Source organism: Melozone crissalis, unplaced genomic scaffold (genome assembly GCF_028551555.1).
Source record: "Melozone crissalis strain CALT ecotype California unplaced genomic scaffold, PUWL_Pcris_2 ptg000004l_1, whole genome shotgun sequence".
NCBI classification, from domain to species: Eukaryota; Metazoa; Chordata; class Aves; order Passeriformes; family Passerellidae; genus Melozone; species Melozone crissalis.
The window spans coordinates 22,345,001-22,363,785 of record NW_026535782.1 but is presented as its reverse complement, the minus strand read 5'-3'; the positions used below and the strand labels follow the sequence as shown (position 1 = coordinate 22,363,785).

The 18,785-nt window shown below is 39.9% G+C and overlaps 1 protein-coding gene across 2 annotated transcripts in view; it reads left to right on the top strand.

Moving 5' to 3' along the window:
- Positions 1 to 15,239, top strand: part of SCAF11 (SR-related CTD associated factor 11) — a 50,569-nt gene extending 35,330 nt beyond the window's left edge. The window contains exons 10-15 of one of the 2 annotated variants that reach the window (XM_054276578.1): positions 89 to 195; positions 3,973 to 6,468; positions 8,458 to 8,690; positions 11,244 to 11,462; positions 11,905 to 12,024; positions 12,397 to 15,239. In XM_054276578.1, coding sequence (XP_054132553.1) covers positions 89 to 195; positions 3,973 to 6,468; positions 8,458 to 8,690; positions 11,244 to 11,462; positions 11,905 to 12,024; positions 12,397 to 12,525 — 3,304 coding nt within the window. In that variant the 3' untranslated portion in view covers positions 12,526 to 15,239. Of the gene's footprint in view, positions 1 to 88; positions 196 to 3,972; positions 6,469 to 8,457; positions 8,802 to 11,243; positions 11,463 to 11,904; positions 12,025 to 12,396 lie in introns of both variants that reach the window. The other variant, XM_054276569.1, reaches the window with a different exon arrangement.
- The last annotated feature ends 3,546 nt before the right edge of the window (positions 15,240 to 18,785 follow it).

Sequence of the window (18,785 nt, the reverse complement as noted above, 5' to 3'; positions counted from 1 at the left end):
AATGTGTTTTGATTTTGTGCATTGTTTCCAAGACTTGCTGCAAACAGCTAAAACAACTTATGTCACTGCTTTTGCTTTTACTTTGCAGTGCTCCTTTAATATCTTGCGGAGTTGAAGCTGAGACCTGTCTTCTCACTTCTTCTGCAGTGGCTGGAAGAGTTCTTCCAACAAATATCAGGCCTTTGGAAAACTTTGGTAAACTTTTTTTTTGTAAGTTTTCTTTATAGCTCATGTGGAGTATTCTTAAAATATGATTATTAGAAATCAAACAGAGTTAGTTACACTTAATGGGAAAAAAAAAATCTGTTTTGATGCAGTTTGCTACTATTTCAAAATCAGCTACCTAATTTCTGAATTTGGAGTACAGAACATAAATCATCCACCTCAAAGCTGGTATAACTTATTCTTTTGAAGATTAAATTAATAAGTATTTATGTAACTTCATTCCATTTCTAATTGCAACATTTTGTGCTCTTCTTTCGTCATTTCCTGTTGTTCGAGGATAAATCTTACTTTGATGCATTATGAATGGCATATTTCAGAGGTATATTGTGTGCTGTGAGGAACAAACCTTTCTAGCAGGGAAGAACATTAGTCAGGAAGCAGTGAAGTGTATGGATCTTTTTCAGTTTGCCTACAAGCTCTACTGGGCAAAACCTTGCAAAAGTGCTGGAGCTCCATGGTCTGTCAGGAAAGCAGCAGAAGACAAGACATGGAAGGAATTGCCTTCCTCCAGTTACTTTAACAGCCTCTGTCTCCATGCTTAGCAAAAATGTAGTTCCTCTTCCAAAAAGCTGCACAAGTTCAAAAAAGTGGAAACAAAGGAGTCGTCTTTTATAAGGCTTGAGTTAATACCTTCTTTGAATTGGGAATCACACCACTTTCACTTGTCTAGTAGGCAGATAGGACAGATTTGGGTCTCCTGGCTTATGAAAATTGTGTCAAAATAAATTACTGGAAGGAATTAAGTAGTAGTAGGATGATGAAAAAGTTGCATTCATATTCTTTATTCTTTTTAAAGGTATGTGTTTCACCTCCACATTTCCCAGTGAAAAATGAATAGGTTGCTTCCTCAGGTCTCTGATGTTTGGCAGTGCATTGTAGCTGATCCTTAACCACTTTGCTTCTAGTAATATACATGTCAGCTCATACCTCTTGACTTCCCTGTCTGGTTTTCCACTTCTATAGTCAAGCTTTTTTGTTAGGATGTCCCAGAAGCATTAAAAAATTATATTTAGAACAGAATCTTATCATTTGTCTTGATTAGAATTTTGATGCTTGTACTGTGGACAAAGATTGAATTATAAGATTAGTGCCAACATACTACAGTGTTTTAAGATTCAGAGTTTTAAGTCATCTTCACATTTTATTTAAATACTTTCTATTGATAAGGAGCATGCAGGAAGTAAGAGTCTTAAAATTTCCTAGTAAAACAAGGGGATGGTGGACATGAAGATGTCCCTTGAGGATTTTAGTCACATTCTGTTGAGTGAGTGTTCCTACCCCATTTCATTTTTATATAGCATCTGAGTGAAAGGACAGCATGCATAAGAAAAGGTAAAGACAAAGGTAAAGAGGAACCTAATCTGAATATTGTTAGAGATGCGCAGCAAGTATATACATATATATATATATATATATATATATAAAAGGACACAGACTTTTTAAAAAGGTGAAGAAAAGGAGAATGAAGACAATAAATACATTTTAAAAAAGATGCAAGCTGGTTCTTTCATTTCTTACTAAATTGTGCCTGAAACATCATAGCATAAGCATTTTTTATTTTCCTTTTATGCTTCTCTCAACTTTTGGTCTCACCTAAAGTATACAGTTTTGCAGCAGAGTAACAGCTGACACTGGCTTCCAGAGTTGTACAAGGAGGCATACAAATATCAATAATGACCATATAACTATAGTGTCTGAATCATCCCTGTAGCTGCTGCAGTTTTAGTAGTCTGCTATCATTAAATAGTCTGTTTTACTAACTTGACCTGAAAACGCTTTAGTGAATCTACGAATACCACTAAGATTTATGCTGGCATTATGGAGTTTTTGTGTGATTAAAATATTTTTCAGTAAAGAGTTAGTGAGTTGAAATGTCTTTTATTTGGTGCAAGTCCAAATCTTGTGAAGCTTTTCTGTTAAAATGTTACAAGTAGTAGGACATGCTAAAAAAGGATTTGTGCTTCACATGTAGATTTTGAATGTGCTAGAAAAATAAGTCGCCTTTTAATTCTGTCCAGATTCCCACATTCCACTGGTATTCTGCTGGAGTTTTTCTTTTTATTATTATTGCAAGATTTCTTCTCCCCTGAAGAAAATAATTAAAATTTAGATATTAAAATATGAAATGTCATGTAACACCTGACTTGATTTCCTGGCTATTGTAGTAGGTTTGAAGACATAATTAGTCTGAAACAGCTGTCTGTTGCTAAGTGCTGCTTAACCGCTGTAAAGTCACTTTGTAACAAAATGATTGGTGAGACTGTTAGAGTAGATACCCGAAATAGTGTCAGTCACCTGAAATTCCCTGGAAGTTCTTTACTGTCATGTTATTTTCTTTTAAATACATGGTACCTTCTATACAGTTGATGTTGGTTTTCATTTTCTCAAGGGATTATTTGATCATTGGACATGCAAAACCCAGAAGCAGTCCTTTTTTTTTTTTCATGTTCAGGCTAATTATTGTGTTTGCAAGGAAGGTCACAGGATGTGATTGTAGTCCTGTGCTGTTTTAAAAGCTAGCAAGGTGGTTATGGAATTCTCTTGAAGTTATTGTTTGCATTTAATACAGTGATAGGTTTTTTTGGTTCTGCTAACAAAGTAGTAAGTGGTAGAAAGAGGCTTTTTTGCAGTTACTTAGTTTTCTTATTCCAATCTTATTTTTCTAAAATATGTTTGTGAATACATTGGCCAAATTTTTGCTGTAGCAGAAGCATGGGAAATAATGTGCAGAGTTAAAATCACATGTTTGTGATGTGAGAGATTTATTGCAAAATCTATAGCAATTAATCTTTCTTAGTTTGCACTGTTCGTGTATGAAATTGAAGCCATGAAAGAATGCATTTTAGCACCACATCCTTGATGCTTCCTGAAATCTACACAAAATGTGAAACAAATTAATGGACATCCCAATAAATTAATTTAGTTCTGAAGTATTACATTCAAGTATATTTTCTTAATTATCATTAATCTTTAATTCTTGAGCTGTCCACCAGAAGCTTTCATAGCTGACAGTGCAGTCTTCCCTGTGCAGTGAACCCTTAGCTTCCCTACCAAGTCTTTTGTCGAATGGTAGATGGCATGAAATAAATTAGTGCAGTATCAACACAAGAGCTGAGCTGCTTGCTAGGTGTGCCTCAGTCATTCTTTGTAGAGCTTTTGTTTTTTTAATGCACTGTAGGCTGCACACTGTATGTGCTGCTGGCATCTTGGGTATCTTGTGGCAGAGTTTAAGTTCAGTTTGCCCTATAACTGAATAAGTTTGCACTGTCATTGCTGTACCTGATCAACTGCTGCACATGTGATCATCCACTGGTGGCCACTGGAAGATGTCCCATTCTCTAGTACTGTGCTTCATAACAACAAGCCTGTGTTATAGCGACAGGAACTGCTATATGCTAACACTGATGTGTGGTTAATTAATTACTTTTCTAACAGCTTAAATGCTGGCTATCTTTGAGCAGCCATTTCAATAGCAGTTTCACTGTGCATGCTGTCATTGTCCATGTAGCCATGCCAGCTTCTAAACTGTGTGTTCAGATGTCTGATGTGTCACTTTACCTTGTTTCTGTTCTTTAAAACAACCAGTTTTCATTTAAAAAAGAAAAAAAGCTGTGGCAGTATTACATACTAAATCTTAAATTGTATTATTGGAGGATATCTGTTATGCTGCAGAAGGCCCTTTTATGTTCTTAAATATGTTCAGATAAATGATTATTATCAAATCTTAATGTCTTCTGTTTTTATTAGAATCTTTAGGCAAAGGATATGCTGTTGCATGTACCCAAGAAGGAGAAGAGAAAAAGGAAGCTTCTGGTTCATCTGGTACTAGAGGAAGTAGGAGGAAATCAGTTGCTACTACTCCTACGAGAAGATCTGCACGGAACAGCAAAAACGAGGCTCTGACTCAGTCTCGGAGCTCCCCTCGATCAAGCAGTTCTGCTTGCAGTGCCCCTGAAAGCAATAACCCATCTCTGAATAAAACTCACTCAGAAGCAGAGAATGCTCCTCCAAAACGCAAGTCTAAAAGAGCAGTTAAACAACAAACACCTGCAGTTAAAAAGAAACTGAGACGTTCTGCACGTTCTGAAAAATCACCCTGTGGCTCAGTGGAAGATGATGACATTGCTGAGCCTGAAGCAGTCTTACCTTTAGATAAGGACCACCAGTCAGATAATGAAAGCAATAATGCAAGCCTCCCACAGGAGAATAATGTAGAAACAGAATCTGCTAATGGATTGGAAAGCTGTAGTGAGCATGCAGAAATTGAGGAAACTACAGGAGAATGTGACAGAGATGAAGACAATTCAGGCAATGCAGATGTTAGTTTTTCTCTTCAAGAGCTCCCAATACTAACTTTAGGAAGTGAAAGTCAGGAATTTAAAGTAAAAGATGTTATTGAAACAAATGCAGATCTTGACAGTCAGGACAATTGTGAAAATACTCTTGAACAAGTGGAAACAGTAGCTAGTCCCAAAGATGATGTATGTGACCATGCAGCTTCTGAAAAAGTAGATCAGACATCATGTAGTCCTCAGAAAGAATTAATGGAGAACACAGAAACTTTGACAAAAGTAGATCAGCCCATAGCTAGTCCAGAAAATGAATTGTTGGAACATTTGTATCCTCTGGGAAAAGATCAGCCATTGGAGAGCCCTGGAAGTGAGTTGCCTGAGCATCCTGAAGCCATGGAAACAGATAATTCTGAGACTGAACTAAAACCAGTAGGAGACTGTGCAGATGCAAAACCTGTTCAAGATGAAGAACCAGCTGCATTAATACACAGTATTTCTATGGACAGTACCTCAGAACAGCCCTCAAAAGAAAACACCATTTCAGAAAGCGAGGAGGGTGGAACTTCAGAGTCTCCACCAGTAAATGCTGAACATAAACATTTTGGTGAAGATAACAATGAAATGATACCAATGGACTGTGACTCGTTTTGCAGTGACCAGAATGAACCTAAGATTGAGCAGTTAGTGCCACCTGAGAGTACAGAGCAAGAAGTGAACACCTTACAGTGTGATGTGGGAAACTCTCTATCAGGTTCTGATGAAAAAGATGAAACTGTTCCTCAAGCAAGAGAGTCCCAGCCAGAGCTCAAAAAAGAGAAAAAGGCTCGAACTAGAAGATCTAGATTTCACTCTCCATCGACAACTTGGTCTCCTTCTGGGAGAGAGGGCAGGCAATCTCAATCACCATCCCCTAAAAGGGAGACAGCTGAAGACAGGAGCTCACGATCACCCAAGAAGGTAGTTGTGAAAGAGGGAAGGAGATCCTTATCTTGTTCTCCAAAGAGAGACACACTCAAAGATGAGAAAAAAACACCATCTCGATCTCCCAAAAGGGAAACTGTCAGGGAAAGCAGGAGATCATCTTCTCGATCACGAATTAAGGATTCATCTCCAAGGCGAAAATCTAGGTCTCGAAGCAGTGATAGAGATAATCAAAGAAGAGGTCGTGACAGAGAAAGAAGAAATAGGAGGTGGTCTAGGTCACGGTCACGCTCTAGATCAAGATCACGATCTAGGACTAGAAATAAAGGTTCTTCATTCACTAGAAATGAGAGGGAAAATTATTCACCTCGATGGAAAGACAGATGGGCAAATGACAGCTGGAGAAGTCCCAGAGGAAATGATCGATACAGGAGAAATGATCAAGAGGAACAGAATGAAAATCTTAAAAAAGAGAAGGACAATAATACAGAAAAAAGCAACGATGATCAGTGTTCTTCAGATAAGCAGAGGAATGATTGTCCAGACTGGGTAATGGAGAGGGTAAACTCTGTTCCTGAGGCCAGGAACAGAGAGAGAGAGAAACCACATTGGGAAGAGAGCAGGCATGATAATGCAGGACAGTCTTGGAATAAAAACTTTGGTTCGGGTTGGATTCCGAATCGAGGGAGAGGTCAGCGTGGCCGAGGTGGCCGTGGCCGAAGTGGTTTCATGTATGGAGACCAGAGTGAAAGTCACTGGCAAAACAGAAAACCTCTCTCAGGGAACTCAGATGGTTCTGGGAATGAAGCTTCGAGGTCCTCGGAACAGCAGCCATGCAAGCGTAAGAATGAGCAAGAGTTTTCTTTCGAAACACCTGCTGATAGGTCTGGGTGGACATCTGCATCCAGCTGGGCTGTGAGGAAGACTTTACCTGCTGATGTGCAGAATTATTATTCAAGAAGGGGACGCAATTCATCAAGCCCACAGTCTGGATGGGGAATGAGACAAGAAGAGGAGACACCTGAACAAGGTATTAATGGTTTTGAAGTATGATAGCTTAGTCACAGATGCAATAGCTGAACAAAATCCTGTCACATTGTCCTGTGATCTGATCTGCTGATAAGTTCTTTAAAAAAATATTTTGGGTGAATCCATACTCTTTTTGCAATATGGAGGGGTAAAGGTGGAATTTGGTGATTTCTTGTATTTTGACGGCTTCTTGGTTTTGCATAAAGCCCAAGTTCAGGTTTAAGGAGTGCATCTGAGGAGTGCTGCGGATGTAAATTGATTTGGCTGAAGAGAAAGCATATCTTCATAGTTACTTTTAGCATCTGCAAAACTTTAAAAAGGCTAATTTGTTTCAAAGATATATGAATTTCCCTCTGCAGACCCACATGGCAGATTTTAGAGATGACCAAGCAGCATATTGTTATCTTGCTCCTAGATAAATAGTCCTGTTTAAATGCTTTCTGAAAATTTAGGGTAATTTATAAATACAAAACCAGTGCCTTTACTGTATTTCAGTTTTAAAATTCCTCCAAAATGTTAGTATCAGTCTAAATCAGTTTTAGAGGGGTTTTTATATCTAAAAGACAACTGCCCTGACAGAAATAAACTTTTTGGTAGAAAGTAAGTTAACTGAACTGTAGATGAGATTGATTCTGAGTAGTTAAGAAGTCATCCAGAGATTATTAATGCCCTGATTATTAATCTTTAAAGATAGATGTGGATTGACTTCAAGAACTATGAAATCCATTTCTGAAGACACTGAAGACTTGCACTCTTGCACTCTCTCCTTATTCTGCCTTTCATTTTTATGCATTTTCATCCCATATGCAAGTAGTTTTCTCCTCTTGTGAGAGATAACTGCATCAGTGCCTTCCTAGTTTTGAGGCAACATTGTCACCCTTCTATCTGCTGCAGGGAAAACCTACCAAACCTGTAACTGAAAGCATTTTGTGATTCAGAGACTTTTTAATGTAGTTCAGAAGCAGTCATGCTGTTATTCACTTTAAGAAGCTGAGAATAGTACAACAATCTCTGATTACTGGATAAAACAGGCTAAGTTGCCATCATGACATGGTCCTCCAGGGCAACCTGCTTTTGCTGACCCTGCTTGAGCAAGGAGGCTGAACCAGAGAGTCTCAGTAGGTCCCTTCCAACCTCAGTGATTCTGTTATCCCATTATCTTTACAAATGAGGATTTGGGCTGACATGTAAGGCCTTAGGTTGCAATCCCTGTGAATTAGATGACAGGGTTCCTCGAGGAAGGGATTCTAAGGAAGGACATCTAAATTGCAGCATAGCAATCATTTCTCCAAACTAAGATATTGACTTCTGGAAGTCTTGCTGCTTTTAAAAAGATTTTAACTTTTTGGCTTCTGTTGAGGAGAAGATGGGATATCAAAGTAATTCAGTTAAGAAGTGCTACCTGCTACCCCAAGAGGTTATTTTTACTTCTGGGTTTTACTTGTTGTACCATGATGGGGTTTTTGAACAACTCTTTCTGAATATGAGTATCTGTTAAATGGTTTGAGGATGACTTATTGCTCAGTGTGAAAAATCCCAGCAGAGTATTTCTGTAATTACCAGAAGTGTACAGTGAGCGTGTGTGAATCAGGAGCAGAGACTTGCTGATGTGGTAATGTGTGACTAACCTTCTGCAATTGCAGAAGGTAAATTTACTGGGTAAATTATGTTGTCTTCCTGCTCTTTGATGAAAAATTGCAGTTTCATTGTGATGAAATAATTTATTGGATTTGTTATGGCAACAAGTATAGAAAAAAAATTCAAAATGCAGGCTTTCATAGTAACCTACATTTTTTAAACTTTGAAACTAGCATTTGGTTTCATGGCACGTGTGGTGGTGAGTGCTGTGCAATATCTTGAAAATACTCAGATTATAGAAAGCTTTTTGATAATCCATCCCTAATTAAGAGTTTACACACCTGGCTCCCACTTTGCTTTATGAAGTACAGAATTTCTTCTTGATGCACTGTCTGTTTTTTTGTTTTGGCAGATTCAAACCTCAAAGACCAAGGCAACCAGCAAAATGATGGTTCTCAGTTAGCAATTAATATGATGCAACAACAAATGAATGTAATGCCACAAGTGAATGCACAGCACCAACCTATGAATATCTTCCCGTATCCAGTGGGTGTCCATCCTCCGTTGATGAATATGCAACGAAATCCTTTCAACATGCACCCTCCAATGGCCATGCATCTCCCTGCTGGAGTGCCTCTCATACAGGTAGCTGCTCCCACAAATATTTCTCAGGGATTACCTCCGCCTCCACCTCCACCCCCACCATCTCAACAAGTCAACTACATTGCTTCACAGCAAGATGGAAAACAATTGCAGGTATGCTTTATCAGAAGCCATGGCAAGAACAGTGGTGAAATAATACCAGTTAAGGATTCTTTATCTTGAATACCATAAATTTATACTTGCAGTTTCTTTCTCTCTTGCCTGCTTTTTTCCACTCTGCACCAAATTTGAAGTGGAAGCATCCATGAGCATATGGGCTGTAGCTTTTAAAAAGTAACAACATACAGCATCATAACCAGGTTTTTGTGGTAATGAAACACTGAAAAATTTCATCAGTGTTGTCCATTATCTTTTTTATCTTAGAAGTGACCTGCTTCCAAAACTAAATCTTCCCCTTTCAAATCTGATTTTTAAACATTTTAGGAAATGCTTGAATACCGTTTCAGCAGCATGTAAGAAGTGATCTAAACTTCTGTGTTGCAGTTCTCATCCCATGGGGGGGTCTATCAACAGAGGAAAATTGCCAAGTACTACATGGCACCCATTTCTTCCACACTTCCATTCTCCAGCTGTCACCATCTCAGTGGCTTCCCCACACACACATTTTTTATTCTGTTTAATCTTTTGAGCTTTTTAATTAATAATTTCTGAGGTCTCTTTGGTGTTTTTTACTTCTACCTACTTACCCGATTTTCCTGGTTTTGCATGCCCTGTTTGAGACCTAACTCCCACTTTATTTCTCCAGTTTCAAAAAGACTCTGCCATGCTTAGGGCAGGTCAGACCATCTTTTTGTGACACTCAAGATATCTTTAAAACAACTCTTATGTATGTGAACTCCTCCTGTAGCTGGCTGTTTACATTAAGAGCTTTTGTATCAAGGAAAAGAATATGAACAATTTGGAGGAGAACCCATGGCCCTGCAAGAAGATGTAATACTGCATTTATGATAAGTAAAGGGCTCTTCAGGAGTTGACTGGGGTTTGTGCTTTTCTTTTGCTGCTGCCTGTTTTAACCTAAACCACTTTCCCCTACATTGCAGGTTGAAAAAGTGAGCAAACGATTTCTAGCCCTCTGTTTTCATGCATCACCTGTAAAGATCTGAAGTGAACTGATAAATGGCCTGCATTATTCTCACTTTTCACTGCTGTCATCTGTTTATAGTCATTAACTTACAACAAGGAGAGTTGAGTGCTGTGGGAAATACTGAGTGGGGTTACAGGCCATATGAAATAACTTAATACACTGCAAAGTAAACCAGCAAGGTACTGCTGGAACTAAAATGCTGGTAGATTTCTTGTTGATTTAATTAATGCCTCATGTCTTAATTAAAATATTTTCACGATTGGAAATCTAGTAGATTTAACCTCCAAAAATGTAAGTAGTCAGAACATAGGCCTCAAACCTCTGAAATGAGTATCTAGTGTAGCAATAAATAAATTCCAGTAAAGATTGTGTATTGCTACAAAATGCAGCTTTACCTATTGTAAAGCCCATGTTACACTTGTTGCTCTTACCTGCTTTTGTGGACTGGTGTCCATGAACCTGAATGCTCTTGCAGCTGCTGCTGCTTTTTCTTTGAGCTTTCATTCAACAACCCCTCAGTGGTGCACAATAGAAATGACTGAATACTGCAGGACACCACCTGTCCTTCCTGCTGAAAGGAAAATGAAGACAGCACACCGGTGAGCGTTAGCATGCTGGCTATAACAGCTCCATTTCTATGTCCTTTCCAAAGAGCTCAGATTCCTGTTTCATTATTTTCCATATGGATAAATGCAGATGTGTAAAGAGTAACGGTGGTGACCTGCAAAAAAGCAACATTTAGTGTAGCCTGTCAGAAACATGCCAGGAGGATGTTCTGGGCTTTTGCTAAAAATGGCCTCTATCTGAAGTCTGAGAGCTACTTAATTTCTCAGTTCCAAAGTATGTACAGTGCATTTTGGTGGTGTTTGGAAATGGCCAGAAAATGGCTTTTCCTGAAAAACAGATCCTGTTACTTCAGCCAGCGTTTCATCTCTTGCCTATGTATTTATATTTGCAAGTTCAAGCTGATAACAAATGTGAAAATAGGTGTTTTCAAAGCAGCATCAGTATGATGCAGGAATGCTAGTGTGGCTTTGGGTGATACCTTTTGCAGGTGTGTTTAGGTGCTGACTTTTTTTAGAAAATGTCAATTTATCACAGCCTTGTTTTGTAAATCAAGTTGATTCTGCAGCCATAAACTTCCTTCCCCTTGTTCTAACACCCTCTGTGCCTGTTTGCAGGGTATTTTATTACTGGGATCAGAGCTGGAAAATGGCAGCCATTGTGGTGACATGGAAGATGCTTTACTTTTCAAGCTTTTCTTTTTGTTTTCTCTTTGAGTCAATCTAATGTAATGTGTGTACCTTCCATAATAATGAGCAGTGTGGAAGTTAGGTAATGAACCAAAGCATGCAGTATTTGTGCTTGTTCTGGAGCAGCTGAGACTCCTAGAAAGGCACATTGCCATATAGAAGAATGATGTATTAACTGCTGATAACTTTTTAAAACAGGGTATTTCAAACGCTTCTCATGTAAGTAACAGCATGAGTGCTCCAGCTTTGCCTGCTCCAGCAGCAGTCCTGGGAAACGTGGGAACAGTTCAGGGACCAAATTCGGGTAATGCAACGTCATCAGGTCACATGAAGAGCTCTAATGCAGCTGTAAAATTGGGAGAAAACAAAGCAAGTGTAACAGTGGAAGCCAGTGCAGACAGCTCGAAGAAGGACCAGGCAAGTTCAAAGTTCAGCATATATTTTATATACACTGTTTATATATTTACATTAAAACATATAAAATTTAATTTTTATATAAATGCATTTTGATGTACTAAGAAATAGCAAGTTATGACAATAACCCCTCAGTGTAATGTACTCCATACCATCATGTATGTAATATTTTTGTGGCCATCATAGGACACAGATTAGCCTCTGACTCTTTTTAATGTAATCTTCTTTAAATCAGCACTATTATAAATATCACTGGAATTGCTATGGGAAAACGTTCTGTGCTTAGCAGAGCACGGGCAGCTCCCATGAGAGCTGAAATGTGTAGGGGGCGGGGGGGGTGGTTTTCTAATCTTCTGTAGCAACCTTTTCCTATAAAGTTTTAACTTGGGATTGATAAAGATACATAGGCAGTGAAATATAACACTCAAGTTTGTTTTCTCTTCAGAAATTGTTAATTCAAGAAAAAGCAGCACAAGAGGTCAAGCTGGCGATCAAACCTTTCTACCAAAACAAAGATATCACCAAGGAGGAATACAAAGAAATTGTGCGGAAAGCTGTAGATAAAGTAAGTGGGTCCAGTAATTCCAAGCTGCACACATTTCACCTTGGGGCAAGCTTTGGGGTGGGTTTCTCGTTTTTCTGGGAACAGCCCATTGGTGCTGGAAAGGGAGAAGAGGGAGAAGCAGAAATACCTTTCATCTTTCTCCATCCACAAGAGCTTTCTTTGGCTTCTCAAAACAAAACCTGGTTATTGTGTGGAAGAATTGAATGGGAATTCAGAAGTATTTAGGGGAGCAATTGGAAAGTATTAAGAGTTTTAAAATATGTTTTGCCTGGGATGGAAGAATCAGAAGTGTTGGGAAATAAATGAATAATGAGGGATTGTGGCAAATCAAGGGAAATGTTTCAGATGTTTTTGTTCTTTAAACTGTTGCAGGTTTGTCATAGCAAGAGCGGAGAAGTTAATTCTGCAAAAGTGGCAAATCTAGTCAAAGCGTATGTAGACAAATACAAGCATTCACGGAAGAAAAATCCTGAAGAGGCAGTCTCCTGTGAAAGGAAATAGAATATGTTTTCATTTTTTAGTTTTATTCTATCTGCAAAGTGCAATTTCAATGTGAACTGTTAACTGAAAATTGTACATGACAGTGATTTGAATTTGGTTTTGATAAAACTATTTTTCAAGGTAGTGTATGATGTTTTGTTCTAAAGAAATATAGATCTGCAGGGCAACTTCTTTATTCCTTTTTAAAAACAGATTTCTAAAAAGAATAAAGGTGTAAAGAAGAATCATTAGGAATGTACGGTTGTGTGGATACTTAGATGTACAGCATTTTGACTTGAATAAGAGAGTGCATTAACTTAGAAACTTGGAGTACGTTGGGTTTGGAACAGGTATGTACAGTACATGTGATCAGTCAGATTAAAGTAAATTTTTTCTTTTGATTGCTCCCTAATTATAGCAAAGATGAAATAATTAATTGCCTTGACAAATATTTCTAGTGTTAACTGGACAGGCTGAATGCAGGGGTCACAGTGTGTATATTAAAAAAGCACATAGAGTTGTCTGAACACAACTGTGTAGATTTTAAAAAGAAAAGTCATAAACAGTAAAATGTGGTGCCCAAAAGCATGGGTGCTGCACAGCTGTTGTAACACCAAATAAAAATTATGCTGCTTGGTATTGTTTGTGATGTTTTTTAATTTGTTTCAAGATAGTGGGATAACTTGAATAATTTTTATGTGTTGAGAGCCCTCAGTCACCACACGCTGAGAACCTCAGTTTAGGTTATGCCCTTAGGCTAGCAGGAAATTAGTGTACCAAAGCTAGATGTTCAGAAACAGAAAAGTTTCTTCTTCAAGTGAAATCAAGAAAGCTGGAATTTATTGTTAGGTTCCCAGTTGACCAGACTGCCAGTTGTGCCAATCTCAGCTGCATGATACTTTTCTCCATTAATTAGGGACTGTGGCATGAATCACCAGACTGGTATTGGTGAGCCCATGCCATTGGAAGCCAAGTGTCTTCCTGCTTCCCAGAGCACTGGAGACAAGTTATTAGAGGTACCACAAGCATTCTAAAAACAGCTGTCAGGTCACTGGATGTGCCTGGGGAAAGCTTACAGCTCAGGTAAAACCAGTTTTACTGAAGCAGCAGCAGGGAGGGTTGCTGGAATACTGCAATCACCATGTGCTCCTTAGCAAAAGAACAGCTTGAGATCCTTCTCCAAGGAGCCTTACTCCGATTTGTTCCCTTACTCTTACACAGTGCTGTTAAAATCTTGTCACTAACCCTCCAGTCCTGTTGTGCCATAACAGTCTTTGGTGTTGGATCACCCTGGCTTCCGCTCCAGCCCAAAGCCTCCTGGCCCAGAAGCAGGAAAAAAACATTTTAACAGAAAGTATCAGTTGAGATTTCTGAGGAATTATCTCTGTGTAGCCAGTAGTTCCCAAATTACCTGTTTTTGGCAGAAAACATTCTCACCTTTTAAGTAACTTTTGCAGAAGCCTAAGGATGACATAAGGGATATCCACCCGTGTACATGTGTGGTGTAGAGACAGAGGTGTAAAAGCATGATGTTTGTCACAACAGTTGATTGCTTGGTTTTAACTGTAACTTTCTGCAGACTTAATGAAGCATTTGACTGTCTATATTTATTTTTGTGTGCCTAAATACAAATGCTATGTAAATTAGAAACAGATATAATACATTTTCTACAGTCAAGTCAGGTTTTAGGCTTTTCAACATACTCAGTTTTACACTATGATAGCAATTTGTAAGATCTCTTGAATTATTTTAAGCTAAAATTGGTTAGCACTTTTAAAAAAATGTAGCAAATTGCTATGTGTATCCTGGTTTATCACGCCATGCGTACTTTATTACATTTTCCTTCTCTGAATTTTTGGATTTTAATCACTTTTATATCTTTTTCTAGTCTATACAGTTGAGCCTTGCTATAAAGCTCCTTTCAGGAGTCAGATAAATATTTCATGGGTTTTCTCCTCTTTTGGAAGAGAGGTGGAGGTGGAAGAAACAAGGGAGGATTTGAACTGGGAGAAGGGAGGGGTAATTGGCTTCTTGTTTTGCAGCTCCTGGGTGGAAGAGAAGCTGTCACTGGCTTCCACGTTGTTGGGGCAGTGACTATAGTGATGCTCCACTGTATTTCAAAACCTAATGAAGAATACCAAATAGAGTAGCATGTGATCAGTAACTTTATTTTTTACAATTAAATACTTCAGAATTTATCAGAAAATACGGAGTTTGTTACCATTTCTATGTTGAATTACAGAAATGCATTGCCTTAATCTGTAGACTCTGCTCCTGTTTCTACTGAAAAGCAGCGAGGTCTCTGCGTGAGAAGGGGAGTTTGGCAACCTCGGAGTCCTGGTTGCGTTCCAGTAGGATGAAAGGTGTAATTCTCTTTATTGAAACACCTTCTACTGAAACCTCCCAACGTGCACCAGCACTGAGAGCAGAGCTGGGGAGCTGAGCCCCCTTGCTGCCTCTGGGGTAGTGGTGATTCCTTCAGTCCAAACTACCTTGTGGGAAACAATTACAAAAGTGTACCTTCTGTGAACTTATGCAAATCAAAAGGGTTTCCCTTGCACCCCTTTCCCTTTCTCACTGTGCATGCTGCTTGAATGTCTCATCCTAAAGATATACCTTACCAGCACGGTGGCTGTCCAAAGTCCACAGTACTGTGTATGTAGGCTGGAGTGCTGTCTACTGAAAAAAATACTCTAAAATTTAGTTTTGTGTAGTGTTTAACAGTTTCTAATAAATTCTTTTCTCTCAGCTGACAGTGTTTGGTTTTAAATGACTCTGGCTCAAGTGGTGTGGTTTGGAAAGCAAGGTAGCTCCTGTTCCTTCTGTGCACATGCATTTATCTTGTTCTGTGCTGCCTGGGCGCCCCCTCCTTTACATCTCATTTGTTTTAAGTTAGCCTTCACCCTGCCTTGCCCATCTGCAGGTGCTCCAAGCTAGAAACAAACAAGTGCAGGTGGCAAAGAGCCCATTCACCCGGGACTTGAACAACATGGAGGGGTTCAGGGCAGGAGTGGAATCCTGCTGCAGGAAGCCAACAGGGCAGCAGCCAAACCCTGGGCATGCCCTAGGAACAAGCAGCTTCACTGAAATACCCTCGGGGGATGTTAATGCAGGACAGCTGCCCTGCCTTGGGAACGCAATTCCAGGCATCCCTTTGCTTCCAAGAGTCACCTCCACTGTACCCTCATGAGGAAGCTCCATAGGTAAGGTTGGCACGGTGTGAGAGTTAAGGAGCTATGCTGGCAACATTTTTCATTACTACACCTTATAATATTCACATTGATCAATACTTGATAAATAGCAGAGGTGACAGTAAAATCAATAAAGTGTATCACCAATTTCAGTAATTTAAGAGTAATAATTATTACTAATGTACTAATAGTACTAATTATTACTAATGGAGTACCTATGATTTTTTTTTTTAAGTTTTTAATCACTAGGTTGGTAAGAAAACCACTAAGAGCACAAGTAACTACTTGTATAGAAGGAGATGAAGCTTTGGAAAAGCACAGGCTGGGATCTGGAACTTGACTTAAACTTGACACTTCCAATGTCACTCACAACTCCCAGACTCACCCACCAACAATAAAGCTCAACCTGATTTTCATTGTCTTGCACTGTGCAGTAAGTACAGGGGCTGACAACAATGAAGTCGATGCCTGTTACACATGGGAAACATGCAAACCCAGAGTGTAATCCAACACAAACTACTGCAGGAGCCAAACATGAGATTTTGGCAGCAGGTTCTCATAGGATTAGTCCTTAAGTTTTGAAGAAATTTAATACCCACTGAGTATTATAAGGAATATCAATCAAAAATAGCCAGGCATTTCTTGATCCTTTGGTGCAGTAGCAAGTGTTATGACAGAAAATAACTCATGGAAATCAGAATTCACTGTAAATTCCAGAACCCTTTACCAAAATTCAGGGATTTTGAGGATCAGGAATGTAGCTTACACATGGTCTTGCGTCAAGGCCTGAACCTGGAATCGCGGGGCTTTTCCTAGAGGGCTATTGAAACCAACATTTCTAATAGCAGTAGAGCAGCACTCGGTACAGGGGCAATAGAACACACAGCCCTGCAGTGCACGTGGGTCAGGGCAGGGATTCCATCTTTGGTGTGCTCTGGGTCAACCACGAGTTTAGTTCTACGTCAGTTGCCTCAAACTTCACAGGAGCCCGCTAAGGCCAGCAGGAGAACTGGAATGAGGGTGCAAGCCTGTGTCCTGTCCAAAGGTCAGGACAAGCCGACATTGGTGTAAAAGAAAACTTTACAGTTTGCCAGGACAGCAACTTTCCTGTGGACATGCAGGCTGAAAACCCCCAAAGAACAAAACCTACATATCCACTCAGATTGTAGTTTGCAGGAAGTCCACCTTAGACCAGTTGTTCAACAGCCACCCAATATCACAGCCTTTACCATGGTTCACCTTTATGAGATTTTTGTTACTCAAATATTGCATTTCTATTCACATGCAGTAAATCAGCTTTTTTCTAAGGTATGGGCTCAGATTTATTCCTGGTTATCTTACCACAGACAGGGAGAAGCCAAACAGGTGAAAACCAGCAGGCTTCTAAAACCAAGATGGCTTTGAAGTAGTGATAGTTTATGAAGACACCACCATCCCACTACAAACACACTGATGATAACTTTACTCATTAGAGTCAGCCTTGAATTGTCTGCCACCTGAAAATGATTCATGAATTCAAACCCCTCTGTGAAATCCCCCACATTAATTCCCCTGGGGGAACCACTGTGCTAGTTTTGCATTAATTGATATTTGGTGAGGAGGGAAGGAATTAATGAACCAATCCAGCTCCAGGCAGCTGCTCTGGCCCTGCAGAGCTGCAGCCCACGTGCTGCAGGTGCAGCCTCTGCCACACAGACACTGAGCAACCTTTTGGCTCCCTCAGCTCCTGCCCCTGCCACACTCTGCAGCCTGCACACACATCCCCTGATCCAGCAAGCCAAGGGACATCAGCCCTGGAGCTCTCTGCACCCACTCATGCAAGGAATGTCCAACAGCCCAGTAACTACCTGGCAGAAAAGGCAGAGGAGGGAGGAAACACAACGGGACGAGTACGTGTGTCCGCTTGCACGTCAGCAGATCCTGGGCCGTGATGGGAACTGAACTCACACCTCACTACACACTCGGGGCTTCTCCCTCCAGGCTACCCCCCTTGAAACTAGCAAGAAAAAGTGAGAACAGTGGATTTTTAGTAGTGACAAAATGGTTCAAATCCAGAAGTGCTTTGCCCCAAACTGAAGGCAGGCAAGCAGTAATGAACACCCCTGTCTGTGCAGTTCTGCCCTGCCATCGTGCTCTACACAGGGAACAGCAGGAACTGCATCATCCAGCACAGCTGAGCATGAAGGAATGGAAGTAAAAGGCTGATCTAGAGGTGATCAACTGCAGCACATTTCCTCCTTCCAAGCAAGGGTGCTGCAACAGCTTTCAGTGGAGTTAGACCACAGACCAACAAAGTGCTGTGCTACTGTGCTGACAGCTTCACAACTCCTAGAGGATGCAGGCTGATGATTGAGGAATAATGTTTACTTCAGCAAGAGATGCTTTCAGCATCCTTACTACGCTGCAAAACACTTTGAAGGAAGAAATGTAACTGTACATACAAGAGAATTCCTCATTTAAAAAATACAGCTAATCTGGAATCAGAGTAATATAGCTTTGGGGTTTTTTTCTCCAAAGAAATTTATACTCTTCTTCAAGAAGATGCTGTAGAGCCAAGCCACAACAAAGATTCTTTATGACTGTGCTCCAGTGAGATGATGCTCACTGGAGAGCACAGAACGTTTTCCATCAGTTGTAATGAGCAGTGGTAACACTAAAGTAATCCATAATAAAGAAAATACATGTAAGAGAAATTTTGCAATTACCTGTTTTCAAAAACATCTGTAAAGGTCGTACGCTGTGTATTGTGTAACATGAAACGTGTGTTACCAGTTGCTCCCTCCCCTCGGTGAGCTTTCAAAAACTGCTTTTGTCACAAACTTGGAGCTGTGAAGAATTAAGTGACAACAACTCTACATCAAACTCCCCCATATCACTGTTAAACTAACAAGCACAGAAATACAGATGACTTGGAGCTGAGCCATCACACTGCAGGAAGGGCAGTTGCCCCCACTGAGGTAACTTTTGCCTTCTGGCACCTGTGTTCTGAACTGGGGCACTCCCCTTGGGGTTCCAGGAGGAATTTCCAGTGAAGCAATGCCTGCACACAAACCCAGAGTGCAGACCAGGGCTCCCTCCCACAGGCAGCCG